Source organism: Diaporthe amygdali (genome assembly GCF_026229845.1).
Source record: "Diaporthe amygdali strain CAA958 chromosome Unknown NODE_3_length_2959817_cov_65_330692, whole genome shotgun sequence".
Lineage (NCBI taxonomy): Eukaryota > Fungi > Ascomycota > Sordariomycetes > Diaporthales > Diaporthaceae > Diaporthe > Diaporthe amygdali.
The window spans coordinates 2,518,253-2,546,211 of record NW_026517023.1 but is presented as its reverse complement, the minus strand read 5'-3'; the positions used below and the strand labels follow the sequence as shown (position 1 = coordinate 2,546,211).

At 53.8% G+C, this 27,959-nt stretch overlaps 8 protein-coding genes across 8 annotated transcripts; 4 read left to right on the top strand and 4 right to left on the bottom strand.

Moving 5' to 3' along the window:
* Positions 1-172: 172 nt before the first annotated feature.
* On the top strand, positions 173-3,530 carry J7T55_003175 (uncharacterized protein; the record flags this gene model as incomplete). The annotated part of the gene is made up of 8 exons (XM_053138326.1): positions 173-1,702; positions 1,862-1,894; positions 2,084-2,167; positions 2,342-2,468; positions 2,553-2,657; positions 2,914-3,088; positions 3,340-3,370; positions 3,456-3,530. 8 exons carry the CDS (start codon positions 173-175, stop codon positions 3,528-3,530), a joined length of 2,160 nt encoding a protein of 719 aa, XP_052999041.1.
* A 774-nt stretch (positions 3,531-4,304) lies between these two features.
* On the top strand, positions 4,305-6,520 carry J7T55_003174 (uncharacterized protein; the record flags this gene model as incomplete). The annotated part of the gene is made up of 2 exons (XM_053138325.1): positions 4,305-5,564; positions 5,630-6,520. The coding sequence occupies 2 exons, from the start codon at positions 4,305-4,307 to the stop codon at positions 6,518-6,520; spliced, it is 2,151 nt and encodes a 716-aa protein (XP_052999040.1).
* A 1,442-nt stretch (positions 6,521-7,962) lies between these two features.
* J7T55_003173 (uncharacterized protein) lies at positions 7,963-8,909 on the top strand (the record flags this gene model as incomplete). Its single annotated transcript, XM_053138324.1, has 3 exons — positions 7,963-8,069; positions 8,319-8,494; positions 8,740-8,909. 3 exons carry the CDS (start codon positions 7,963-7,965, stop codon positions 8,907-8,909), a joined length of 453 nt encoding a protein of 150 aa, XP_052999039.1.
* A 5,161-nt stretch (positions 8,910-14,070) lies between these two features.
* J7T55_003172 (extracellular exo) lies at positions 14,071-16,087 on the top strand (the record flags this gene model as incomplete). The annotated part of the gene is made up of 4 exons (XM_053138322.1): positions 14,071-14,359; positions 14,561-14,686; positions 15,140-15,215; positions 15,292-16,087. 4 exons carry the CDS (start codon positions 14,071-14,073, stop codon positions 16,085-16,087), a joined length of 1,287 nt encoding a protein of 428 aa, XP_052999038.1.
* Positions 16,088-16,252: 165 nt separating this feature from the next.
* J7T55_003171 (uncharacterized protein) lies at positions 16,253-17,281 on the bottom strand (the record flags this gene model as incomplete). Its single annotated transcript, XM_053138321.1, has 1 exon — positions 16,253-17,281. The coding sequence occupies one exon, from the start codon at positions 17,279-17,281 to the stop codon at positions 16,253-16,255; it is 1,029 nt and encodes a 342-aa protein (XP_052999037.1).
* Positions 17,282-19,370: 2,089 nt separating this feature from the next.
* J7T55_003170 (uncharacterized protein) lies at positions 19,371-20,969 on the bottom strand (the record flags this gene model as incomplete). Its single annotated transcript, XM_053138320.1, has 1 exon — positions 19,371-20,969. One exon carries the CDS (start codon positions 20,967-20,969, stop codon positions 19,371-19,373), a length of 1,599 nt encoding a protein of 532 aa, XP_052999036.1.
* Positions 20,970-24,131: 3,162 nt separating this feature from the next.
* Positions 24,132-25,375, bottom strand: J7T55_003169 (uncharacterized protein; the record flags this gene model as incomplete). The annotated part of the gene is made up of 5 exons (XM_053138319.1): positions 24,132-24,302; positions 24,344-24,757; positions 24,829-25,072; positions 25,155-25,254; positions 25,309-25,375. The coding sequence occupies 5 exons, from the start codon at positions 25,373-25,375 to the stop codon at positions 24,132-24,134; spliced, it is 996 nt and encodes a 331-aa protein (XP_052999035.1).
* Positions 25,376-25,486: 111 nt separating this feature from the next.
* J7T55_003168 (uncharacterized protein) lies at positions 25,487-27,781 on the bottom strand (the record flags this gene model as incomplete). The annotated part of the gene is made up of 5 exons (XM_053138318.1): positions 25,487-25,864; positions 25,926-26,358; positions 26,461-27,013; positions 27,120-27,664; positions 27,753-27,781. 5 exons carry the CDS (start codon positions 27,779-27,781, stop codon positions 25,487-25,489), a joined length of 1,938 nt encoding a protein of 645 aa, XP_052999034.1.
* Positions 27,782-27,959: the final 178 nt, after the last annotated feature.

The window sequence follows — 27,959 nt, the reverse complement described above, 5'->3', positions numbered from 1 at the left end:
GCCAGTAGGGAGGAATTGATCTTAGTCGTGGTGTTCGCGACTCAAATGGGTGAATGGCAGGGCTGCCTCACAGCTTTCTGTGACTAAGTTCGTGGTGGCTTACATAAGCAGCCAAGTGCCAAGCGCGTCCGGGTCTCCTAAAGTGATCGACGACAGCCTTGGAATAGTTCGCATGTGCGTCACCTTTCAGCAGAACCTCACGCAACCCTACAAGTACAAACATAACCCAGCTCGAGTCGCCCAGCTTTCCTCCTTGTCGCCCATCATGGATCCGGGACGACAGGCAATGATTGATGGTACGAAGTCGCCTCAACGGCAGGACAGAGACATTACCGGCCCACGACGAGACCCCAACAACCGTATCACCAAGCCCTCGAAACCAAGCCCGTCAAACGCGGCGGCCAATACCGCCCGATTCCTGAGCCAAGACGATCAATCCAGGAAATTTGTGGCCGACGAAGACAAGTTCGTCCTTAAGCAGTCCAAGAAGAAGGCCGACATCCGGGTCCGAGAGGGGCGCGCCAGGGCCGTCGACTACCTGGCCTTCAACCTTCGTTATATCGACAATGATCGGGATGTCTTCGACGATGACGATGGCGATATCGAGATCAATGTACCGTCACCCGAAAAAATAGTGGATAGTTCCAACGCGGCAGAGCTCAAAGAGTTGGAGTCAGACATCACCTCTTTTCACACATTGGAGACCAGCCAGAGGAATCGCGACTACTGGAGCTCTCTCCTCACTCTTTGCAAAGATAGGAGGACGAAGTTACAGGGAAACGACCACGAAGGACGTGCAGTCAGTGCCGTATCCTCGGATGTGGATAGGATTCTAGGTCCCAAGACCTTTGAGCAACTTGAGGGTCTGGAAAAACAGATCAAGGCCAAATTACAATCAGACGAGAATGTCGACAGGGATTATTGGGAGGGGTTGCTGAGAAATTTGCTGGTTTACAAGGCAAAAGCGAAGCTGAACAAGATTTGTGAAGCGATCAAGGAGAGCCGCATCGAGCAGTTCAGGTCCAGCAACCCAGCCAAAGCAGATGCTCTTGCGTCGGCAGATATCGATCTTCATGGCTCGCGGGCTGGGATGAGTTCTGGAGAGGCCACCTCACGAGCGGCCAAGCCGCCAACCGCTGCTTCATCCTCCGCTGGTGCTGGTGCCTCCGAAGACAGCAACGCGCCTCCTGGAACAGCACGGTTTGCGTCGAGCGGTGCGCAGGACTTCTCCCAGGCTACTCGGGCTCTTTATGAGCGTGAGGTCGCGCGTGGAATTAGCGAAAACGAGGAAATCTTCACGGCAGAAGAAGCTGTCCCTAGTGCCACCAAGCCGAAGTGGGCTGATAAGTATCGCCCACGGAAGCCACAGTACTTCAACAGGGTGACAATGGGATACGAATGGAACAAATATAATCAAACACACTATGACCACGACAATCCGCCTCCGAAGGTGGTCCAGGGCTACAAGTTCAACATTTTCTACCCGGATTTGATCGACAAGACTAAGGCGCCTACGTTCAAGATCATGCGGGAGGGCGGCCGACGCAGAGGAGAATCTTTTGCTCCCGCAGGAGAGGAGGACACTTGTCTCCTTCGTTTCATTGCAGGTCCACCGTACGAAGATATTGCATTTCGTATCGTCGACCGAGAGTGGGACTACTCTGCGAAGAGGGACCGAGGGTTTCGCAGCAGCTTCGACAAGGTATGTCAAATTTCTTCCGCTGTGCCCCGCCAGGAAGCTTTCGGGCTGTAGTGCGAGTACAAACATTTACAAAATCGATGTTCTGTTTATTTGGGCCATGAAAGGCCCAAAAAGGTTCAGCAGGCCTTGTGTGGTCCACTGGCTAACTATCCTCAACAGGGAATTCTTCAGCTACACTTTCAGTTCAAGAAGGTCAGTGGTTTTCCGACTTTAACCAAGCTCTCCGATGATTTATTAAAGCGCCGATGCTAACGCTCTTTGTAGATTTACTATAGAAAGTAATGCAACAAGAACAGGTGCTGTGCCATCCACATTTGCAAGCATCGTTGCCCAAAAGTGCCTTGGTCTAAGAGGTATGGCGCCACCTCAAACATATGCAAGATTGGAGGCGGCGGGGAATTGACTCTTGGCTACGTCTCTGACAGCGGCAAGCCCTTCTATAGCAGGGATGGACCTGACCTGCATGTTGGTTGTATAATCAGCATTTTCTGGCAGGCCAAAACGGCACAATGATGGAAGAATGGTCATTCTGAGAGTCTCCGATACTTATGTAATCACATCACACGTTGCCTCTGCTGCAGGGCGCATGGGACTAATGGCAGGCAATAGGCTTCCTGTGAAACCCCAACGGTACTATAGCGGCCTTCTCACCTACTGTTCACGTTCCCACACCCTGATCTTGACCGCGCCATCGTCATGCCCTCAGCCATCGAGTCTGGCCGCGCTCGCCCGGCAACTGACTTGTGCGACATTCAGCTGCCTGCGGGTCCCTGTTGGGAAGGCTGATACCGCTAGTTGCTCTTGTGCTTCCCCATCTTGATATCATCACACTAAATGATCGCTGGCTCAGAGGGAAAGGGGGAAGCCTTGCTCTCTCGATTCCAACTTCTGGGCAAAGGCTGTGTTGTGTATCCAACATCGAAAACTATCCAGAAGCAGTCCAGAAGCCGCGGCGGTGAGTTCTAGCCACCCAAATGGCGGCTTCCTCTTCGCTGACTTTTACCCTGAGATGCATGCAACCATGGCCCCACTGGTACTGTTCAGCAATAGATTGGCGTCAAATTTCTGGGCCCTTCCACCTTCCAGAATGCTTTACTCTCCCGTCCCATGCACGCAATCTTCCTAATCCCGAGAGCGGTCTACTTCTGTTGCCCTTGGATACATGGTCATGACCTGCTCTGTAGCCTCTTTCTAAACGAAATAATTGGCAGAACTGGCGGGACCGAATGCAGCTTTCCGCACGTCTCTGGGCGTCACAGCCGTCGCAGCTCTGGCAGACACAAGTAGCTTCTGTTTCCGGAGGCGATGGGAAGAGGTCACCATTCGGGCGAAGTACTGCCAAGTATACTTCGAACAGACCAGCCGATCCAGCAAAGGCACGACGAGGTAACACTCTCTTTGACCTGCTAGGCAGAAGTTCTGTCAGGCTCCACCTCCCTTCATCAGATACACACGGCTCTTTATGGTCGCCTCTTGTTCCACGAAGCTCGCCTTTCCTTTGCATTCCTTTACAACTTCACCTTGGTCACACCCTAGGCTCACTGGCCTCGATGGGGACCCCCATGCGGCCCCCATGCTCCCCAGGACAGGTCCCCTGTGACGTTTTGGGGCTGACACTGTTGTGCCTGCGTGGAAAGGGTGGATCTTAACGGCTTTGTGGTCGCTACGGTACGTATGTGTGCCCCCTGGTGCTCGGTACCCATCAAAGATCACTCTGTATCAGGGAGCAGCGGGGCTTTACCCTCTCCCATAGCTGCAGACTTTCATTGCCGGACGACCGACTGCCATCAGGCCCCAGATGCGACCACTTCAGGAGAAACTGCGATGACAGCAAGCCATGTTTCGTTTGCCCAACGCTTTCGCTCACACCCAATCCACGCCCACACAGATCTGTAAGCCCAGCACACACGACCCGTGGCAGCGCACAAGCACGCACGCAGTGGCTTCCAACTATCTAGGTTCGTGCTCAGAGGCAGGTCCAGCCGCCCCGCATGCCTTCAATGGAGGTACAAGAAAGGAAGTACACAATACGGGGCTCTGCTAAGGCATGTTTGAGCTGCCAGGTAACCAGTCATCTGCATCGCTGGACGTGTTCGCTAGATGCACTCCTCTTTGGGTCCCTAGATGCTGCCCCCTCTCACAACCTCCCCTGCCTTGCCTCATTATGCGGCGGAATGTTGTAAAATACTACCCAAGTATCCTTGTCTGTCCTGATCTGCAAGGAAGGTCTGCATTAGGACCCTGGCCGATCTCCCAAGCCCTGCCCACATGAGTGACATCGAATCGATCTAATCCAACTACTGGCCCAGCTCGTCTTCTAGATCTGATCGTGAGAAGGGGAAGTCAAAGAGAGATATTAGTGAAGGCAGCACCCTCCATGTCCATCAGTTCGAGCATAGCTTCCTCCCTACACAACCTGCAGGCTTCCACTCACCGTCAGCTTCTAGATTGTTTCCCTGTGCTGCAGTTCGTCATATCAAGCACACCAAGCAAGCACCTGTCCTGACACCCAGATACATCTTGGAAGCATTTGTTTCTAGTTTTCTCTTGACTCGTCACCATCATTGTTTCACTCCATCCCAACCGTGGCCGCCAAACAGGAATGATCCGGATGACTCAACAACATCTATTGTTTCAAAGCCGAGACAGAGACCCCATTCATCACGAGTTCGTATCGCCTTTAACCCTGAGCATTGTCGTTCAGTATCAACAAGACGCCATGGCTCAAGACCCTGAGAGCATGGATGACTTCCCGCCTGTGGTCTCTCCTGACGGCTCTGGAGCGCACTCACCGTGTAGAAATGTCCATCTGAAACATGAGTATTCTGCCTGCACGACGCAAGCACCTCCTGCGGCCATCACAGACATCAGCCCGGGCCTCAACGGTTCCTACTCGCCTACCAAAGTGTCGCCTACAGTTGACGAGACACGCCTTTCGGGATCCGTCGCGAGCTCGTCCCATAATCAAGGTGACAGGACAGACAGACCCGAGCGCGGCGGCTCATCTCCGACACTGCAACAGCTTAGTCCAGAACACCAATTTCAGTATGCACAGTACCATCTGGAGGATACTTCACAGCGCATGCAAGGTCTTCGGTCGAGCCACTCGACCGACTTCGATGACTACAACCTTGGCAAAGTCTCCAAGCCAGCGGTTGGTAGTGTCTCAACCTCACGACCAAGTCTCGGCTATAATGTCAACAACTGCAGTGATCGGACAGCCTTGTATGACTTCGATGGGCAGGATCAGCCCGTGGAATCTTGGACACCTTGGGAAAATTTCACTGCTCCGCAGGAAGCCTCTTACCATCAGCTGTTCTATCACCCAAGCCGCTTTGTTATTCCGTCATCTGCCGAAGAAGCCCAGCCTACTTCTTCGTCGTACTCGACGTCAGGGGAAAGGTCAGGCCAACCCTACGACAACGCCAGAGACGAGGATCTTGGCTTTCCTCCGATGCGTGGCACTTACAAGCACCCAAACCCCGCGGCTGGCACATCCATGACATCTTTGTCTCCCTGCAGCAACACTTTAGCGATAACAAGCGATGCAATCTGCAAAGACCGGGAGGATACCGCGCCCCTATCCCCTGATCCTGACATTGAAATGGACGCCGACATGGTCTACAACCCCAGCCTCTACGATGCTGAGGATGTTCTTGGATCTAGATCATCGACTGAGCCTGCGGGAGGTAAGAGCGACGAGCCGTACGCGCAGCTCATCTACAGGGCTTTCCTGTCGCGGCCGAACAAGTCAATGACGTTACAGGAGATTTATCAGTGGTTCAGGGAGAACACGGACAAGGCAAAGAGTACAGGCAAAGGATGGCAAAATTCGATAAGGCATAACCTTTCGATGAATGGGGTAGGTAATTCTTCTCTAGCAAGTTGAGATGGATGTGGTTCAACTAACAAGAAGCGATTTCGCAGGCGTTTACCAAGCGAGCATCCAACCAGGCGGGTCTGAACAGCGACGGAAGTCTGTCATTGGACGCTTCAGGTGCCGATGGAAGGAAATCGACTGAGTGGTATCTCGAGCCGGGATACTACGGCGGCGTGGAGAGCACGACCAGGTACCGCAAGGGGAATAGTAAGAGTGCTGTTCGATCCCACAGAAGTGACAGGACATTTGACGGAAATACGAAGGCCGTTTCAGGCAGAAAAGGTGGTGTCCAAGCCGCCCAAAACAGGAAGAGAGTGAAAGCTGAACAACAACAAGAAGCAGCCCGGCAGCGAATCCAACGACTGCAGCGATGCGGACCTCCTTATTATGCGGAAGAGGACGGCCACTACTACGCTGAATACCCCCCGCAGCTGCCTCCGAATACTTCCTCTGCCTACTACACACAAGCTCAGCTTGGGTTGACCAGGAGCGCCGGGATTTCACCCAGCCGACAAAGCCCTCTGAGTCTCAATTATTTTTACCCTCAGGACCTGGGAAACGCTCGCGACACGCACAGAATGGGACTGTCAGGCGACCTCGATCATTCCACCGAGCCCACAACACCACCGGGGTCCGCGCATGACTCACCCGTGGATGATGTCTCATACGGAGCTAAGTTCCGTGGCTACCTGCCCGGATTCATCGCAAATCCCGACAGGTACCCGTTCCAACAACCGCCGCCGGCGACCTCAATGTCACCCGCAGACTACGCACAGCAGCAGGGCTACACGCTCGAGCAGGTTACGGGCATCTTCGAGCCCCCGTCGGGCATCGAAACCTCGCTGTTCATACACGGCAGCAGTCTGACGGCCGAGGAGGCCGCGGCCCTGATCGCCGCGAACCCTGCTTGGGCGAACACGAGCCCATACTGCGGATAAACTTTTCTTCCCTCGGGTTTCAATCCCTTTGTTTTTCATCCTGGCTATTGTCTGTACGATAATTCGTGGCATCGAGCGATCAGAGGCATTTTGCGGACGTCCAGGTAAGTAGTTCAATTTCTTTTGGCACACTAGTGGGTCATGCAGTTCACTCAACCAAATCTCTGAACCCTGCCTGCATCGATCTACACAGAGAGGCATGCTGACGCCACCACCGTCTGCAGCGCATCAGCCCTAAAAGAATCAAGGGCGCTCCCCGCGGGTGCGCCTCCCGAAGCACGGTGAGGACAAAAAGGGCAGTGAGTAGGCGCACTAGTGAGCTGTCAAGCACGGGGATGTCGACCACGCTGTCACCCGGACCCTTCAAACGATCCTGATGTGCAGGGCTTGCAGTGTTCGAGGCGCCTGATGGACAAGTCTGTGCGTTTTCCTAGTAGTGGTGTGTTGCTTTTTCTTCTTGGCTTTTCCAGGGGCCTAAGAGGGGCTCTTTTGCGTGTGGGTGGGTATGGGGCGAAACTTTCTCCTTCAGGAACTGTGGAATTACAGTCTTGTGTGGTATTGCGTCTGTCGGACATGATCCTATTGGGTGCTTCTTTATCTGTCTACTGTGTTCGTGGCGTTGTAATGCGGGCTGTTCGGGGATAGGCTGTGTCGTACCTGGGTGTCAGATGGGAGAAGGGCAGGGGGAGGCGGCGTTTGGACGCAAAAGAAATTGTATCTTTTGCTATGATTATGACACTTAATACCCATGATGGTCCTCAAAACCTGAAGCAGTGTTGTCTACGATTTCGATTGTGACCTGTCCTCTTAACTTACGCTGTGCTATGGGAGAGCGGATATAGCACGTGCGAAATTGATATATGGTATGTTCTAGATCTATGCCTAATTTTTGACATTCAATTGACAGCACACAGAATCTGTGAACATGCCGGATTTACCTCGGTGCAACATTGCGATCAAGGGGTCCAGACCATGCACCTCTCGGCGCCGCATCATGCAGCCTGGGGTTGTCAGACCGGATTGCTACCCAAAGCACCTAGATGTCCCATCTCAACGCCAACCATCGGACCATGACAAGGAACTGACGACAAGGTCGATAACATTTTACAATGTGATGGATCACATACATTGACCGGCTCAGCTGGGTACAGTACCCTAGAGCATATTCAAGTCTCGCGCGCCTGAGAGGGGACTAGACAACAGGAGACCTTTGCCCCAGTGAGCAGAAACACAGCCAAGTCAAGTCTGGGCGCATCTTCACCGGCCTCAATCATACTGCCGATGACCTAGTACGCAGAAATGAGACTAATCGAGCCTTTGAGTGCAGTTGGACGGCTGTAAGGGCCGCGTGGGGTGACATATCTGCAGCGGCTAGCAACTCCTCAACAGATGTGTGCTGTGGTGGACATGTGTCAAACCGAAAATTCACGTCTTCGACGTGGATGGTGTCGAATGATGTCTCCAGGTGTGACCCTCCATCCAACTTCGTAATCTGTGGCCTGCGCGGGTTCCGTGGACGTGACATCAGCCTGAACAATTCAGAACTGAAGTCAGTCCATAAACCATGCACTGAAACACCATCTCTGGAGAAATCTACAGATCGATCACGTCGTGGTCGGAAATCTCCTCTTCCCAGATTCCGGTTCCTCTTTCTCATATATCACGATGACGATGACGATGCTTCGCTAATCTATCCACCCAACAGAAATCCTGGGAAAGGCGATGAGCCATGATTTGTGTGGTAGCACTGCCGACGTGGCATTTGGAGGTGGCATGAACAGAGTGTTCTCATCACCAGTTCTCAGTTGAACTCTGGTATTTCTCTTATCGGTCTTCTAATAATATTGTACGAGAAGATTTTCTACGAGAAGATTTTCTACGAGAAGATTTTCTACGAGAAGATTTTCTACGAGAAGATTTTCTACGATATGGTTTTCGATGATCTTATGATGATCTATGATACCCTTTTCTACAGTATGGTTTGAACCTACACAAGCATTGTCAACAAAGTACCCTCGCCTAAGCCATTTCCGAGAAAGAAAATGACAACTCCACAAAAAGAAAAAAAGAAGAAGAAAAATGGGAAAGAGAAATGAAATCACAAAAAAAGAGAGAAGAAAGAGAGATAGGGGAATGAACATATATAAGATACGCTGAAACCATTGGCATGCTTCCAAGCACAACGTTCTTGAGGTTTTGCTGCGCACAGGGTACAACAGCCGGACGCAACACCCCCAAGTCTCAAAGCTACTGCAGGACGGCCGGTCCCGTGAAGCGATCAAGAACCAAGATCAAGCAACCAAAGGTTCAACCAGTGGACCCTTCGACCACCAACGCGCAGACAACGGGCGTCCCACAGGCGCTACAGCCCGTCCTATTGGCGCCGTGAGCGCCGTTAGGTGCTCGCTCTTTTGGAGGCCGTTCGTGGGGGATCTAGACTGTGGGTTTGAGGTTGCAGGGATACCGCTGCCTGTCAATTGAAGCCCTGTGTCTGTGCGCTCACAGGTTCTAGCGTTCCAGGCTGTCGGGTCACACCGTCCGGGATGGCGACAAGGACCAGCCTGTCAGCTCCGTCTTTGGGTTTCTGTTGTTAGTGGAGGAAACGACGATCTCTCTGCTTGTGGGCCAAAAGCGAGGATGAGGATGTGGAAGCCGACTGAAGTGCTTAGTGAGCGTCGTTGCCTTCAGTTAATATGGAGGCTCTGCTGTCAGGATCCAGTAAAGCCTCGGTGCTGTGCATGACAACCATAGTCTTGGCGGTGGCCCCTCGGGCTTTCCACGTCCCAGCTGCTCAGATTTAATATCAACAGAGCTCCAAGGTCATCGGCCACTGACGTTGTCCTTATCTATCGGACCCCAACAGGAACACGGCGGGCTGATGCCGCTGAAAAAGGCACTAGGTCTTGTTATTCGTGACACAAATCGCTTCACTAGCATCTTGCATCAAGTCCCTTGGTGGCTTGGGCCTGGACTGTTCAATTTCTCCCTTTATTGAAAGAGCCCCCATTCTCTCCAAGAAGACAACGGCTCAAACCAAACAAAAGACTTCTGTTTGTTCTCCGGAAAACTTACATTTCCCCAGGTGGGCAGAGTGACCGGATCACCTCACGGTAGTCTCCGAGTAGGTGAGCGAGACCCTTACTTGTCCCCCCCCCCCGCTGTCAACTGCCGCGCTGCAGTCCATGGGGTGAAACGAACGCTGTGCAACGCGGTTCTATTCATAACTGACAGGCTGGGTCTTGCATGCGCATGTCCGTATCCCCAATGCTGCTTCAATGGAGAAGAGGGGCGGACCAAGCGAGAACGTGCGATAGTCCTCCATTCGACATGATTTGGGGCATGAGGAATGAGGGTCGGCGAGCCGCGATGCTCATATTGTGATTAAAGCGAGAAGTGACTAAACGGTGAGCACACCAAGCCCCCAGCCCCTCAAGCATTGAAGCCGATGTGACTGCAACTGTATAAGTGGTCGGACTAAGGTGGGTGGGCATGGAACGGGCCGCCGATGGGTTCATTGTTGTTCTAGTGCGTGCCCACCCTCCCTTGACTATGCCACAAAAGTGTTGGCCAGAACGTTCTTCAAGACTGTTCGCCCACCTGCCAGTTGCGTCATACTTGAATGGGGTTTCGTTGAGGTTACATGTTGCGAGACAAAACTAGGAGTGCAGCTGTCACAAGGAGACAAAAGCTTCCAGGGATGCTCAGAAGACCACATGTATGGTGGGATGATGACCTGTCTTGTGGTACAGTTGATTGTGAACCCCGGTGTAGCTGTATCTGAAGAGAGCATGGCGATCATTCTCGGCCCATACTGGCATGAAGGACCCTGATATGTCATATTTTGCTGGCCGCGGAAGCGGAAGCGTATCGAGGCAAAGGTTTGTGGAAGCATATCCAGCAGTTCTTTCGGCGCCACGCTCAGGCTAGACAGATTTGGCACACCTCGGAGCCTTGAGCAGGTCAACCCGGCTGCCACCTGCAGCAGCATTCAGAGAGAAAAGCGCCGACAGGCGCATTCCCTCGGTGCTTGTGTGGTGCTTCTCGTGTCCTGAGTCTGGTCCCATGCATGGTCACATTCCAGGTGATCACTTCAGTGAAGGTGAGAAGTGATCCCGGGCGCTATCGCAAGAAACCCCGCATCACGGTGCAGGCTGTACGCCCGTTAAGCTGGGCAGGTGGGCAGGTCGTAGACCGTCGATGCATTCAGGCCAGGCACGATGCAGCCCCTCCGGCTCAGACACAGTCGATACAAGTGACGACAAATAGTCATTGTATCCTGCCTGGTCATTCCGGATGGTCCACGCTATCGTGATTGTTATGCATTTCCCATGGAATGCATTTGCCGTGATGGGCATCCGCAGTGTTGCAATGGATCTCAGTATGCGCCAATGACGTTTGAGGGCCGAGAATGAAGAATCGACCGGTCTCTCCTCTCTGTGACAACTCAAATGAGCGAGGTGAGCACTCATGCCCTGCAGGGGCTGAAGACCATTGGCTGCCACCCAGACCGAATACCCGGATTATGGCTCTCCTAGCACCGCACTGCGCCATCTAAGATTACCGAAGGTCCCAAGAGCCTGGTTAACATTCTGATGCTCAAGGGCGGTGCTGCTGATTTGCTGGGTTGGAAATCGGAAGCGAAAATGCGTTTCATGTGGTCGAAGGCGACGACACCTAATTTTCAGTATGGTGCCAACGACAGACAGGGGGCTCATGATATGGACATGGACGGCGGGATCCACCTTCTGTTAGATTCAAACAGACGTTGCGCAGAGCTCTCTTCTGTTAGCATTGTACGCGAGCCGTATCTGCACGAAGATGAGCAAACTACAATCTGTACAAATCGAATTCAACGACGGGATGAAGGTGTCCTATAGATTTGCTGAACCACGTCACCTCTTCGAATCCCCTCTCTTGCTGGTGTAACATTCAAATCACACCTGTCGGATCACCACTGAGAAGGCTCGACAACTTGACATCGGCCGCTGGGCACCCGCAGCATGCCATCGGGAGACCGGGACTCGAGACATTGCCCGTTTATCTGAGTGATGAAGCGTCCCAAGCCGAAGCTACCCCCCGAAAGAGCTCCTGTTGCGTTGCATACCATGGCTATTTCGCAGGACACTTCGTCCGGGCGGTGCCCGGGTCAACCGCGTTTGGCCTCGACGGAGAGGTGCGTATCAAGGCCGATCCGACTAGATAAGTCGACGATGACGACTGTAATGTGACGAGTTATCCTCCGTGGCTGTCAGTCCGACTGCAAGATGATTAATAGTGTCAATAGTCTGATAGAAGCGCTGTCATACGCATCCTGCGTGCCGAAACGAGGTCGACATAGGATTCCTGGATGCATGCAACACAATCCCGGTTTGAACAGTCTTAGCTTGTACTGGAACATCAGTCAAACATGAATGGACGGATGGACGAAGATAGCATGTGCGAGGGAGACGGTCTTGCAGACACCAGCCGGGGTTGGAGCTAGACCACGGGCTCGTTGTTTCTCCCGGAGAAAACGTATGAGCCGGTGATGGCTGACAGGTGTCAAAGACAGCCGTGCTTCCGATCAAGCCGAAAAGATTGATTCCAAAGTGATCTCGGGACCAGGCCGCATGCTCCGGATGGCAGTAAAAAGGGTTCCATTGCAGCTCTTCATCCGTTCAAGAGCAACAATGCAGAGCTGTGCAGTAGATGAGCTGTGAGTACTGCGGTTGGAATGGTGCATCCTGCATGATATGCGGGCTGGCGAGGGGCATGGGATGAGCTTGAGTAACCATGAGGGGTCTGCCACCCAATGCTCGCTTCATCTTGCCTCACCTCGGAGCAGTAGCAGCAGCAGCAGCAGCAGCAGCGAACGAGACCAGCTTGCGAGTTCATGGACATTGTGTCAGCTGCGAGTGGGAAACGCAATAGTTCTTGTCATTTCAGGGAAGCAACAAAGGTCAGGGGCAGCTGCTGTCAAGTTCTTGGGAGAAGCTGAAGTGAAGAGCAGTAGCTCTGGTGGACTTGACAGAGAAGGAGGGAGGCAGCATGCCGGAGCGCCGTTGTAGTTGGGGCCATAAAAGAAGACGGTGAAGGGTCTCTTCAGACCTCTGGACGGTGAGTCGACAAGCTCAGTGCACAGAAAAGACCCGTGATTGTAGGGGCTCATCCGGTGGATGAGTACTTTTGAGGATGTTTGTTGTCTTGACTTTTGACTCGGCAAGGCATCTGACTGACACCTGGGCACTGAATGAACCGAGTGACTGACGATGAGCATTGCCCAGGTGTCAGTCAGATGCCTTGCCATGCCATGCCATGCCATGCCATGCCTCGCCACGCCATGTCATGACTGACTGCCCAGACCCCCAAAGTGCTTAACCACGACGGCAACATCGTCCCGACTTGGCGAACACATGGAGAAAGGGCCAAGACAGCACAGACAAACGGACTGGCGTTCCTGCTCCTACCGGAGACAGGACCAGCTGCTGCGAGCTGGGATGAGCTTCACCGTTTTCATATGTCAGTGGAAGATGCCAGCCTGCAAGGTGCAAGGGGAAGCAGCAGCAGCAGGTGGCAGTGGAGCGTAAGTGGAAGTGGAAGTGGTAGTGGAAGTGGTAGTGGAAGTGGTAGTGGCCACTCCAAGTGGAAACAGAAGTTGGGGAAGGAAGGATTCCGAACAAACTAACCCCACATCCTCAGGTGGGAGAACGGCTCGAGAACGGGAGGACAGGAGGACAGGCGCAGGGGAGGCACGCTCCAAGGTTACCCTGAGCCTGGACGGAGGAAATGCCACTGCAATTCCACCAATTACCCTCACCAAGCAGCGACGGCCTTAACAGTCCCCAGGCCTGAATTGGCCCTGGGGCTGTTAGCAGGCTGGCAGCTCCCACGCCGTCTTTTCCCCAGACTTCCCCTCAAATCTGGGGATTCTCTCCCGAGGCGTCTCTCGACATGCCCCAACCTGCCACGCGGATTCTGCACCCAGTGACGCATCATCACGTCGACAACAGCCCAATCGAGGCGATTGTGGTCGATATCCAGACAGCCGGGAGCCAGAGTGGCCCATCTCGGATCGTACGGCCGGACTGGGCCACGGTCTAGAGCCAATGACAGAGTCATGGAGTCTGGTGATCTTGACCGACCCCGACCGACCCTCACTGACCCTCACTGACCCTCCTACTCGCGTCGCCCCATGGCCCCCCTGAATCTCGTCTTCTCCACCCCAAAAAGCCTCTCGGAAATTGGGGGACTAACCCCTGCCAGCACCACGCTTTGCGCGAGGCCAGGGCCCGAAAGGCTTATTTGATTAGACACCTTTTTAGATATCAACTGGATAGTCAGTCGCCGGACAATTGCTACAAAATGGCCTCCTCCCTCGTGCCGTGTCGATCTTGTCTGCTCTGCTCAAGGACTCTCTCACCTGCCAACCCCCCAAGAGTACCTAGGTGAGTCCCCATGTCACGTCATCGTCTACCCGTGAACATGCGCTGACCGAGTGGTAGCATCGCCAACAGTCCACGGAAAGGAATCGTCACTGTGGCCACACATCGATCCCTTGAGCAGAGAACATCATGAAGTCTTCGCTTTGCGCAGCGTTGCTGGCCTCGGTGGCTGGAGTTTCGGCTACACGTCCACAGGTCGTGCCCTCTCCTGCCCAACCCCGGCTGTCGGTTCCAAACCCACCAGTCAGGACCAAGGACTGCGTCGTCCAAACAAATGGCGACGGGTCCGACGATTCGGAACACATCCTGTCTGCCTTCAACGAATGCAACAATGGCGGCCATGTTGTGTTCAGCGAGAACGCCACTTACACCATCGGCACTGCCATGGACTGGACCTTCCTCAAGTCTATCGACATCGGTGAGTTCTCCCAATAGGGCAGCCATCCCACCACCCGGGGCTGAGCACACGAGCTGCGTCTACGAGGCTGTGTGGACGTGTATCCTCTCCTGTCTGAGTTGTCGCGTACCTGCTGTCATTGTTTCATGACACTGCCGCAACGCATCTAGCCTTCCACGGACGTGCATGAAAGGGGACGGCCCGCTGATGAGAAACCGGTAGATATCCGGGGCAAGATCAAGTTCACCGACGACACCGACTACTGGCAGGCCAACTCCTTCAAGTTCGGCTTCCAAAACGTCACTACCTTCTTCAAGCTGGGTGGAGATGATGTCTTCATTTACGGAGGTGTGTATCTATCCATGTTTCCCCTTGCCCAGTCACCTTTTCCTCGTCTTCTTTGCCCCAGGTCAGATGGCCTAGGACACACAAGGGCACCTTTCGGCCGTAGACACGGCTTGATGGATGCGTTGATGGGCGGACCGGCTGCGGGGCTGCGGTACGGCTGTAGAACGTCACGAGTCTGGTCCGTGTTGTAACTGGACAAGGCAACTACAAGCTGCCGTGGGGCGACCAATGCCCTGGTCTGTCTCCGTGTGATTCATATCACAACGCCGGGCTCATCTCGCTCTGCCTCACGGAAGCTGGGCTACACATCCATTACACATGCCATTTGGCTATCTCACCATCCCGCTCCGTCGTCACTGCCTCGTCCTAGGCCACTCACAGAGGTTTCGAGATGATGAATGCCGTCGTACAACATTGATTTCATGCATAGATTGAGGCTAATTTGTTTCACAGGCGGTACCCTTGATGGCAACGGTCAGGCTTGGTACGATCTTTACGCCGCGGACAGTTACATCTTGCGACCTGTCCTGTGAGTCCATTGCCTTATCCCCTTTTTGACGTCTGCCGCGGATCATGGGAAGCTGACGGCTCGCTTCTCCATTTAGCATTGGAATCGACGGTCTTCACAACAGTATTTTGAGCGACCTTGTGCTGAGGTACTCGCCACAATACTACACATTCATGGCCAACTCTACAAATGTTGTGTTCAACAACTTTGACATCTCTGGATATTCATCGAGCTCCAATGTGGCCAAGAACACGGATGGCTGGGATACATACAGGTCTTCCGATATCACGATCATGAACTCGGTGATCAACAACGGTGATGACTGTGTCTCCTTCAAGCCCAACTCAACCAACATTCTTGTGGAATCGCTCTGGTGCAACGGCTCCCACGGCATCAGCGTCGGCTCCCTGGGCCAGTACCCCGGAGAGTTTGACATTGTGGAGCACGTCTACGTGACCAACATCTCGATGCACAATGCCTCGGACGGTGCCCGGATCAAGGTCTGGCCCAACGTCGCCTCCGCGTTGTCAGGGGATCTGCAGGGAGGCGGTGGCAGCGGCCGCGTGGACAATATCACTTATGATGGCATGACCATCGACAACGTGGATTACGCCATTGAGATCACTCAGTGCTACGGCCAGAAGAACCTCACCCTATGCTTGGAGTACCCCTCGCCTCTGACCATCGAGAACATCTACTTCCGTAACTTCAAAGGCACGACCAGCAAGAAGTACTCGCCCGACATTGGCCTCTTTGCCTGCTCGAGCAAGGAAGTCTGCGGGAACATCTATGCTGAGAACATTGATGTGCTGAGTCCCGCAGGCGTTGACGATGCTTCCTGCCTGAACGTCAACGAGACTGTGTTGGATGTCACCTGCCAGTCAATGCTCTAGACGGCCATATTGGACATGCCAAGAGTGATTTTCTTGAATATATATATTTAGTTAGAGCAGCAGATTTGTAAATATAAATCTCATACTGGAGATTCCCAGTGACAATTTCCCCCCTTTGTTTGTACTGGGTGGATGTTATTGTCTGTAAAAGTTTGATCGCCTCCCTCAAAATTTCCGCTTCTTTTTCGCCGGCCCAGCAGCCCTCTTCTTCTCCAGGTCCCTCGCCAGCTCAGCTCGCCTCCGGGCAGCCCTTTCATCTGAGGTCTCGATCTTTGGCTCCGCAATGGTTTCCGACTTTCCACCGTGCCCTGCGCCGTCAGGTGGTGATCCCCTCTCAGACCCTCCAGCCTCTGATGCAGGTCCTGCTCCGCCGTCCTGACCGCCGCGCCTCTTCTTCTTCCCTTTGAGGCCACCAAGTTTGCCTAACCCGCCCTTGGACGGCTGGTGCTGGCTACCGTCTGGCTCGGGCGATTGTGATGCGGCCTCGGCACGCTTGGCTGCGCCTAGACGACCCAGGCCACCTTTCTTCTTCTTGGCCGGGGATGCTTCTTGCTGAGGCTCCGGGGAGGGGGATGGCGATGGCGATGGTGTAGGAGATGGGGATCCGGAGTCGCCAGTTCCGGCCTTCCTTCCTATCGCTTTAGGCGGGGGTGATGGTGATGGTGTAGGGGACGGAGACACAGCGTCGCTAGCACCAGCCTTCTTTCCTGTGGCCAATTCGGAGGGAGGTGATGGCGATGGCGATGGTGTGGGTGACGCGGATCTGGAGTCACCAGTAGCGGCCTTCTTTCCTGTGGCTACTTTGGACGGGGGAGGAGAAGGTGTTGGTGAGGCTGTTGACATGTCATCTCCGGCTTTCCTCGCCTTGGAGCCCATGTTCCGTAGAGATAGTGACCGCGAGGCTGAGAGTGCGTCCTGTTTACTACGCTTCGACGCAGTGCCGCCTTGCTTGGACTGCCCAAGTGGTGCCTCGTTGGCATCCGAGCCCGAACCCGTCTCAGAGCCTTCATCCTCGACAGCCTTCTTCTTCCTGGCCTTGCCTGTCGCGGTAGGCTCTGAGGAAGCCTTGCCTTTGCCCTTGGGGCGCCTCGCAGCGGTGCGCGCGGATGCGGTGGCCGTGCGACGGGTGGTATCTTCCGGCTCGCTTACGTCGGACGCCGTCGTCTCATCATCGCGTACTGTGTCACCCTTCATCGTTGGCAGGATGGCAGGCTGGCAGGCGGTGTGCCTCTCAGAACGCGTCAGGCTGGGGACGTGATGAGATGGTGGGCCAAAATGGGTGTTGGAGTGGTGATGGGAACGCGGCGTGATAGATCAGTCCTGGCGAGGCTTGGAAGTGTCACCTCGCGCCTGAGACACTCTCGCTGTCAACTTATGCTGTGCTTCGTAACCTCGCCAGCTCAATGATGTCGGATGGTACCATGAATGGGGAACACAGGCAGACAGCGACAGGCGAGTCCCAAAATAGCCGGCTTCGGGAAATAAATCTGAACACAGTTGCCGTGACCGTGATGCAAGGGTCTTTTGTGTGTTTCTCCTTTCTCTCCGTCGGGTCGGTGTGGCTGGAGCTTCAGAGGGTGGTGAGCGCTTTGCGTAATGTGTGAGGTGGGACGTGTGAGTTGGAAGATCGGAGGTGAGAGGTGAGAGGTGATAGATGGTAGTCTAGGTGGTGACGTGAGGGTACCTAGGCACCTGGTACTCGGCACGTCACTGGCGCGGTGCCCGTGTGTGATGGTGTTGTGCGGCCTTTCTGATGTAGATTAATTGCCGGTAGATGATACCTGATGCAACCGGGGCCTCTCAGCCTCACCTTCGCTCTGCCTGCTAAAGGATCGGCGTGCGACGTTCTGGTTGCTGAGGGTCTGGAACAGAAGGCGGGAAATTGTAACGGCCGTTGTTGCAGCGGGTAGGTGTCGCGCTCACAGCTTCAGGCAGCCATCACGTGGTGGGGCACATGTCTCTGCCTCGTTGAGCCATCTCACCTGTACCACGAGTCAATTTTACATGTTTACAATCTACTCTGTTATGAAGCTTCCTTTGATGCAATTACTAGCGTGCATGTTTCCTCTCTCCACGCAAGTCGTTCTCATCTGAGCCCCAAGAAGAATCACACTCGTTTGCTCAAGAGGTGTAGATCGATCTGAGGCGGAGGTTCATGTAGGGTTAGGGTGTTCTCTTGACTCCCCAGACCAGGAGGATGATCTCGTTAGTTATTTGATTGTCCTTTGATCGACCTTATTGTACCTTCAGAATTCAGATGTATTATAACTAGATACCATTTGAAACCCGAACGATGTTCTTGGCTCAGTGTTTTCCGCTTTATTGACTGAGCATTTGGTGATGGCCTTCACAACTTGATTTATCTTTTTGAGAGATGATCGCACTAATCTGTGATTGAATCCGAAAGCCGGCTACTTTCTTGGAGCTTATGGGACCTATAGGACCGGAAGATACTGGGGAAATATCAGAGAAAAGCCATTGCATATTTCAATTAATCCCATAGGGATGAAAAGCCCGGAGACGACATCGGTTGAGGCAGCCGAGTACAACGACACCGTCAAACTAGAGCCAACCAAGAAAGACCGGGCTCAAATAGATAGCGCAAAGATGTGAGAAATTCCAAGATTTAGTCGAGTCATCCAGTAGTTGTTACATGATCACAACGCTATTGTTCTTGCGTGTCAAGAATCCAAGGGAATTGAAGATGAATCTTCGTGCTTTCCGCTACATCTATCTACCTTATATTCTGCTCAAATCAAGACGGCTACCCTAATGATAGTCTTGCCTGGCAAGTAACAGCTTGATCACTCTGATTGAATGTTATCAATTCAATGAGACTTGCAAAGACTTTGAGGCACGACAAGCACTCCCCAGTTATTAAAGAAGTACTTTAGTGAACGAATAGACAATAGGAACGTGACCAGGATCAGCTAACTTTCCTCGACACTTGCAGATGTTTCGCAATGCATTACATATTCAGGCCATATAAATCCAGGGAACACAAAGTTTCCTCAAGATGCATAACTTGGCAAAGTAAATGCGTGGGCCAGAATGAGACTTGTGCTTTGCACTTTGTGGAAGAATTCAGGATTATTAGGATGGCCAATACTTCAATAACATGGGACAGAGATCTACTCCATTCCTTTCCGCCAAGTCCACTAATCTCCCAATACATCAGTCTTCGACACATGTCTTCCCTGAAAGATCCTAAGCTAGAGATCATGCGTAGCATGCATCTGGCTTTCCCGTTCTTCGTGTCCCAGATCCAGCACAAGTGGATGATTTACCACGCCATGTTGGCCATTACGTTACGGCTCTTCATCAGCTTGAGCTTCTTGCCGGCCGCGCCTGGGGGCAGGTTCTTGCCAGCTGCGATCAGAGCATCAACGGCGGCGTTTCCGGTACCAGCGCCTGCCTGGCCAGCGGCTCCCTCCTGCTGCTGAGCGTTGGCATTTCCAGCCTGTGCGTGTCCAGCTCCGGCCTGGCCAGCTGCTGCTTCCTGGCCCTGAGCATCCTCAGCTTGGGCGTCTGCCTGGTTGGCATTTCCCTTTCCTGCCTTGCCTTGAGCGGCCTCCTGGCCGGCGTTGGCGTTGCCAGCGTTCGCATCCTCGGCGTTGGCATCTCCAGCCTGAGCATTCTCAGCAGCGTTGGCATCACCGGCTTGAGCGTTCGCGTCGGCGTTGGCATTTCCGCCCTTGGCGTTGCCAGCTGCCGCCTCATTGGCGTCGGCGTTGGCGTTACCAGCTGCCGCCTCATCAGCGTTGGCATTGGCATTTCCAGCTTGAGCGTTGTCGTTGGCGTTGGCCTTTCCTCCCTTAGCGTTGCCGGCCGCCGCCTCACCGGCGTTGGCGTTGGCATTTCCAGCTTGAGCGTTGTCGTTGGCGTTGCCAGCTGCCGCCTCACCGGCATTGGCGTTGTCGGCGTTGGCAGCATCTGCGTTGTTGTTTCCAGCCTTGCCATTGCCTGCTGCGGCCTCGCCAGCTGCAGCCTCACCAGCTGCGGCCTCACCAGCTGCGGCCTCACCAGCTGCGGCGGCTCCTCCATTCTGGCCCTTTGCTTTACCCTGCGCAGCCTCAGCGGCGGCGTCTGCGTTTGCTTGTCCCTTGCCCTTGCCCTTGCCTTGCTGCTGCTCGGCACCGGCGTCTGCGGTTGCGTTACCTGCGGCAGCGCCAGCATTGCCCTCGGCGGCGGCGGCGTCGCCTGCGTTGGCAGCACCGGCATTCTCTTGGCCCTTGCCCTGGGCCCCAGCTGCGGCGGCACCGCAGCCTGCTTGTGCTGCTGCATCTGCGTTCTTCTTGCCCTTGCCCTTGCCTGCTCCAGCCTCAGCGGTAGCATTACCGGCGGCAGCTCCAGCTTCAGCAGCGTTCCCTGCCTCTCCGCCAGCCGCAGCCTCACCAGCACCGGCAGCGGCTTCGTCTTGGTTCTGACCCTTGCCTTTGCCCTGACCAGCTTCGGCTTGTGCATTGCCGGCTTGTGCGTTGTCGGCTTGTGCATTGTCGGCCTGCGCATTCTCGCCCTCTGCGTCATCGGCCTGCTCGCCGGCCTGAGCTTCACCGGCCGCGGCCTCACCAGCTCCGGCAGCTCCCTGCTTGGCCTGGTTTTTCCCGGCCTGCTGTTGCTGCTCGCCAGCTGCATCAGCGGCATCGTTGTTGTTTTCAGCTCCAGCTCCGGCTCCAGCACCGGCCCCGGCACCTCCAAGCAAGCTAGAAAGAGTGGAGAGAAGGTCTCGGTCCTTCAGGGCGTGCTCGTTCGAGACAATGTCGCGGACAGCATGCTCACCGCGACGGACGTGGACGGTGCCGTAGTTGGCCGAGACAGCAGAGCTCATGACGAGAGCCGACAGGACGGCATGCTGCCACGAGAACTTCGTATTGACGAGCATAGTGACTGTGTATATTGATCAAAGTGGAAGTCTTATCAAAAGATCGAAAGAAGGGAAAAATAAGGGAAGAGAAAGGAACGTCGTCTAACCGGTAGACTGTGTATGATCACTAACAATCAAACCTATGGAAATGGAGAAGGTTGATGATGGTAGGATATTTGGATCATTTCCAATGACAGAGTTTCTCTTCATATATCTCGATTATAGAAGCTCGAGCCATCTATCTGCCTGATTATGGTGTCACCGGCCCGGTGTAGCTATGCTACCGCTTGTCCCGTTGGAAACGTCGCCACGGAAGCAGACCCGAAACATGGCTAAGACCTGGGAGTTTAGCGATGTGCTAAACATCAACGGGATGATCAACGTAAGATGTTGATTGAGTTGGGATAGGCATCTGCGGCTGTTCAAGAAGGGGGGACGGTTGGCATGACCGGGCTCTCGACATCATCTAGGATCGGTGCTTGGTCCGGCGCGCTGTCTCGGATCATTGCTTCAGGATCTATGCTGCGCGGGCGAGAGACACTGCCAATCACCAATGAGATCCACGGACGATCTCAGGGAAATCCTGGGGCGGGCGGCGTGCAGCCAGCGGCGGCTCTGCGGAGACCCTCAGGGGCTTGGATTTAAGGTTAATCCAAGGTGTGTCCCACTGATGAAGCTTGGCCACCTGAATTGAGGCTGGAGAGGCAGAAAAGGGGGATGATCAAATCCCAGCTGGAGCAAGCCGTGGAGCATATGCGGCTGGGATCAGCAAGTCCGAGCAGGAGCTCGCCAATAAGACGGGTAATGGCCCGCCAAGCGGAGGCCCAGAAACAAGCAGAGTCAGGGCCGATCGGTGCTGGACCCGCCACAGCGGGCTTGAGGTGCTCTGCGCAACGTTGGGGAAAGGAGGCGTGCATGTGCGGTCTGGGCATCTCAAATGCTTGGAATCTGACAGAACGGGATGCCCAGCGGTTTCACGTCGCCGTGCTGTGACAGCAGCTTTCAAGGCCTGCCCGCCCATGACTGTCATGACAGCAATAGCATGCCAAGTGCACGGTAAAGCAGCTAACACGTGCCTAGTGTTCCTTTCAGACGATCCACACAGGCTTAGGATTCTGGGCACGCACGCTGCCTACCCCAACGTTGACATTTTGACACTCGGGACGAACAAATCCGGTCTTCAGATTTTCATCCTGAGTTCTATTCTTGTCCATCTCAGAACCTTCACATCACCCAGGACAACCCAGTTACGTTTTCTTGTCGTTGTAAACAGAGATTTACAGATGTGCATTGTTTTCAAGCTTGGTACTCAGAAAATATGGTAGAAGCCAAGAGAGCCCGCATGGTTGCGATTCGTAGATCTGAACCTGCGCCTAGAGCAGTCATCTGGAATGGCCTGACGCGCTCCAGCAACTATTCTAAGATGAGCTCGAAACACAAGCCGTCCAGATGAACGACAGGCTTAGATGGTAAGATGAGCAGGACGAAGCGTTGGCCAAGAGAGGAGAGTCTTGGGACCGGCACCTCTTGCCCAGACAGAATCACAGCGCACGACAGTATGGTGATCAGTGCGTGTCAGCTGCCCATGTTTGCAATATGACCATCAAGCAATAAAATCCACCCACGTGCATTGCAGGCCACATTGCAAGAACCTAAAGCTATCCAACCCATCAGATTGAGAAGAGAGGATTCCCGACTTCGAACGTGCTATGTTTCTATGGTTGCCGTGATGTCAGTCATGGCCGTACCCAAATAGCTCAGCCATTCATATTAGTACGCAGTGGGACCGGAAAAGATATATTCAGCTGACTCCGCAGTCTCTGGGAATAATAAATATATCAGTTGAGGCAATTGGACTAGCTTGAGAATCTTTTCTGGTAAGGGGGGCATTTTTGGGTGGCGGCGGCCGCCGGCGGCATGGCAAGTTGTCATAGTCTCAAGCGCTCGGCTTCAATCTTCACCGAGAGAGCAATGGGCGCTTGTGCCAGCAATGCAATGTTGTAGATGAGGCTTAATATCACGTGTGTGTGTGGCGAGGTTGATTTCATTAGGTCATTGGTATTCGAAAATCCATGGCATGCTGCTCTGGGCATGTTTCGGTCTCTGCAGGCTGCTGGCATCCTTGCAATCCTCATTTCTGAACAATTACTCGCTACAGAGGCTGCAATTGTTGGAGATCGGCAAGCTCGATTCAGCGTCGACTGTTTGATCTGCGACCTTGTGTCGAAACCGTGGAGCGAATCTTCATGGCGTCGACAGACTCACCTCCTTCTCCTGTACGCGGCTTGCATTTGGATAGGAAAGGACCCTGAAGTCTTGCGGGCTTTCTTCAGTATCACTGCTAATTGAACAAACAGGAAGAAGAGATCTAACTAAAACTAATTTGCCCACATGATGACCTCTGTAATGTACTTAGTTTAACCTCAAGCGGAAAACTCGTGCCATTGGTGAGAGCTGGTGATGATCCCCACACAAGTAGGGCTGTACCGCTCCATAGTGATCGGAGCGAAGGAAGCACCATATTCTCGTGGTATCATTCAAAGGTTTTGCGTGTTTCATGAGCTAATCAGTACTGTATGTAAGTCAGTGCCAATTGCCGGAGATGCATGGGCCGAGAGTGTATGTGTTTACTCCCTACATATGAAATCTGGGATGGTGCTTGGGTTTCTCATTTGCAGCAAGCGGCTGCTCAAATCTTCACAAGCATGATGACGAATTATTTACATGGCTAGGACCGGTGCTAACATAAATGTATTGTATGTATAATATGAAAGTCCATTCTGATGGCGACTTCAAGCCATTATCAAAAATGTAAAGGCATACACTACCAGAAGGTCGTCGAAGCTGAATACTCCCATGGCCAGGAAGCAGCGCCTGGTAGGAGGCTCAAGTGATGCGGAGCCATGGTATTATGGCTAATGTGGCTTAGTAAAAGGTTGGAAAGACATATGAACAAGAAGGAACTCAAACTTGCTAATGAGATGGACTGGAAGGATCAGAGTTTCTCTTCCTGTTAAAAATAGATTTCAGTTCGTAGGCTCACGATGAATTCTACTTGTTGCCAACCACCTGCAATAGGTATGTATCGTAGCACATCATTAACTCCGAAAGAATGCACCTGTTCTTGTGCATTTGTCATACAACCCCCTTCTGGATTTCATTACCTCCTACAAGCTATCCTCAAACAGCTGCTTCAAGGCAAGTCAAGGTCGTTTCAGCCGTCCAGCTCCCACCCAATTCCTGACCTTCAGAGGATTTACCACTGTCCTTGATATTGTCGCCCTCGAGCTTCGTAGTCCAGAAGCTGTTGGGATTGTGGACCTTTCCACCACCGCGGCGGCGCTTCTTCGGCTTGGTGATGGGAACGTCAATGAGCTCGCCACCGAGTTCACGCTCCTCATCTCGGCCTCCTCTTCCTCTTCACCATCGTCATCGTCTTCCTCGATGGTTGCCACTGGATCCTTGGGAACAACAGCCTGCTCCTTCTGCTCTAAGATGGCCTGGAGCTCAGTGATGATCTCGTAATCAGCCTCACGAGCCGGGTAGTCCTGCTCTATGTCGGGCAGCTCATCAACCTGGTCACCTGGAGCCGCATCATGCTGGACAGTCTCGGCCTCAACGGCATCGGCCTGAGCGACGGAATCCTGAGCGGCATCATCCTCAGAATCGTGAACATTGTCCTGCTCTGCGACTGCAACAGGAGCGGCGTCCACGGCAGCATCCATGGCAAAGGCAAGCTCGATCTCCTCATCAGAGAGGGCGACGCCCATCGTGGCTTCGACCGAGCACTTCCTGACGTTGTGCCCCTGTTCAAAGACTAGATAGGAAAGCTTCGTAGCGCATTGTTATCGTGGGGGAGGAGGCAACGGTTGCAGACCTTTCCCCAGTTCTTGTTATCGACCATCACAGCTCCGTTGCGCTGCTGGTTATCGCGGTAGTTGGATATCAGAGAAGCTCTTGGTCCCTTTGGCGAGTCGAAGAAAGTAGCGTCGAGGATATCGAGCTCGAACAGCTTCGCCCGAGTCAGCATGAAGTTGATCCGCCATGGGTCGGAGAGAAATCCCATGGTCTCATCACGGACGAAGACATTCAGGACTACGTCCCATTCTCCTCCGGCGGCACTGGTTTGGGTGCGGATCGAGACTCGCTCTTTGCAAATTTCGGCATCAGACAGTCATGCGCTGTGACAGCGGCGTCATGTACTGGCTAGAGAAGGGGCTCACGTATGAGGCCATCACGCGATCATCTGCCTTGAGGCTGACATGCTGGACGAGAGAAGAAGGCGCGTCCTGCGGGAAGTCTCCTGTGATTATGGTGGGCACGTTGCGGGGCTTCTCTTACGGCTGCCGATCCTTACCCAGACCCAAGTTCTGCGCGTTATTGAGGTCGACGTTGGCGTTGTAAATTGACAGGATCCTCTGCATCAGATGCTTGTTGCGGTCTGCCTCGGTCACGTCTCGAAGCTCGGCGAGGATCGTCTCCAGTTGCTGGCGAGATGGCCCACATGCTAAGCGAGGGATGTCGTATAGGCTGTTTCATTTGTCAGGCTTCAACTTGGCTTCCTGCGAGCCTGGCTTCTTTGCCTCCGTCGAAGGCTCCTGCTCAATGGCCGCGACGGTTCCAATGAGCTCCGGCTCGACGTCGAACTCCACATCCCCGTTTTCGTCCTCCACATCGTCGAGGAAGTGACCATAATCCAGCTCGCCATCATCTTCTGGATTCTCACCTGCCACCGGCTGCTGGTATGTGCTGACGTTGGTGTCGTCCATGCTTGATCCCATGATCGAAGCCATGATCCACGCAGCCACAGGAGTCTTGCCACTGCCGGGTACGCCTTCAATGAAAAGCCCTCCGAAGGGAAGCTTGGTCAGCTTCTTGACGGCAGAAAGCTGGTCGTCGGTGAATGCCTCAAACTGCAGACAGAAATCCCTGCAGGATAACGTTCTCTCGGCGCTGGAAGTCTGGATCGATGACCCTGATGCGCTGACCCTCGTCATCTTTGATGACTGTTGGGTCGAGGAGCGTGTTAATCGAAGATCGCTCGGTCCATTTCGAGAAGTCTTCCCGACCATCGGGGACGAGGATGGTGGCGTAGATCCGATTGGGACTACGAAAGGCATTCTCAATGGAGGTCCGGAGCTGCTCAAGGTATGGCATGCGCAGGCGAGTCAGGTCCCGGTAGACATGATCGTTGAACTTGAGGCTGATTCGGGGTGTCCACGACGAGAACTTGACCATGTACGCACCGGAGTCCTGGTCAGACGGCAGGCGAACGAACCTCATGAACTGCTGCACCTTCTCCTGCTCAAGCTTGGAGGGGTTTGGTGCCTCGACAAGCTCCTTCATTGGGATGACGATGGAGCCGAATTGGACGTTCGTGGTCCCGTAACACAGATTCAGGTTGATCCTGAGCTCGATGGGTCCGAAGATCTAAGCATTGAAACTCACTGTCGTGGAGAAACGAGATGCTGCTTGATTACCGAGGTCGTTGATGACGCTCTCCGGGCACGGAAGGATGGGCCTGCCTTCCAAGAGCACGAGACATCCCTGATGGGGCGAGAAGCCGTACAGTGGGTCATTTGCGCCATCAGGCTCGAAGCCTTCAATGTCGACCTCTGGCTCTGGCTCATCACCTTCTTTTGGGTCGAGGTCCTTCACCGTGTTCTTCTCAGGGATGACACCGGTCTTTTCCGAAAGCGCATAGACTGGACGCCTGAGATCGTCATGTCGCGAGGCAAGCTCATCAAACCACGCGTCCAGCTTGCTCTTGCCCCAATCGCCGACATCAGCAGCGAGCAGCTTCACTTGTTCGAAGATGTTGCTACGGATATCGATTCCGGATTTCGAAGTAGATGTGGCTGAGACAAAACTTGCCTTCGGGACTTTTTGAGCAGTAGCTCCACGAACATGAGCAGTGTGGTCCAACTGCTGGACTTCGTCCGGTGCAACGCGTAAGAGGCTCGCGAAGACCTTATTCATGTCGAGCTGGTCGAGGCTCTTGGTCATCTGCTGCCAAGATGACAGTTTCTTCTGCTCCAATTGAGGAGTGGTCGGAAGGTCGACTGCAGAGCGTAGTGTTAGCGCACAATTCGCAGAAGAACAAAGTTCACACGAGAAAATAAGCGGCGAAGTATGCCACGTGGAAAGATGTATGAGAAGGCTACTTACTGGTTGCAGATCGTCCTGGGCTGCCAAGTCCCGGCCTCCGCTGGAACATAGTAGGGGTCGCGCCTGAGATGTGCTCGACCTTGGCTTCAGGAGGGATCTCGACGTGACGGAAAGGCAGCTCGGGCTTTGCTGCAGACGGCTGCTGCTTCTGCGCCGTGGGCATGTGCTTCTCTAGAAAACTCACGAATTCCTTCTGAGAAACAGAAGACTCGACCTGCTTGATCTTATCGGTGGCAGCAGGCTGCTCAGTCTTGTCGGTGGTGGGAGCGGACTGCAAGTGCTTGGGCTTCGGAGGAAGAGCGGGCTTCGCCGTGTTCTTAGGAGCATGCTGCTCAATCTTGTTGGTGGCAGCAGGCTGCTCAGTCTTGTCGGTAGCAGCAGGCTGCTCAGGTTTACTGGTAGTAGCAGGCTGCCCAGGCTTGCTGGTGGTAGCTGGCTGCTCAGAGCCTTGGGCGGCCTCGCGCTCTCTGGCCACTTTTCTCTGCTTAGCAGCCCATCGCCTCTGCGCCTTGGACTTGTAGGGTGGGCGAAGGTTGGGAGTGGTACTGGAGTTTGAGACAAAAGTCAGTCTTCGTCCAAAACTTATGTGAAGGAGTACGGGCTTGTTGAGTACCCTCGAAAGATTGAGCAGACGGTTTTGTGGACGCGTTGGGCTTGACCATGCTTGAAATGACCAGCAGAAAGGGCGAAGTGGAGTCTTGCGGAGTGCACGTTGTGGGTTTAGCCTGTAAGTGCCTGCTGGAAAGTTTCCTTGGAGGGCGAAAGAAAGAAGGGAAAACTCCCAAGGGAAAGGAGGTGTGCGAGTTTAAATACTTTTGCGAGTATTCCTTGAAGGCTTGA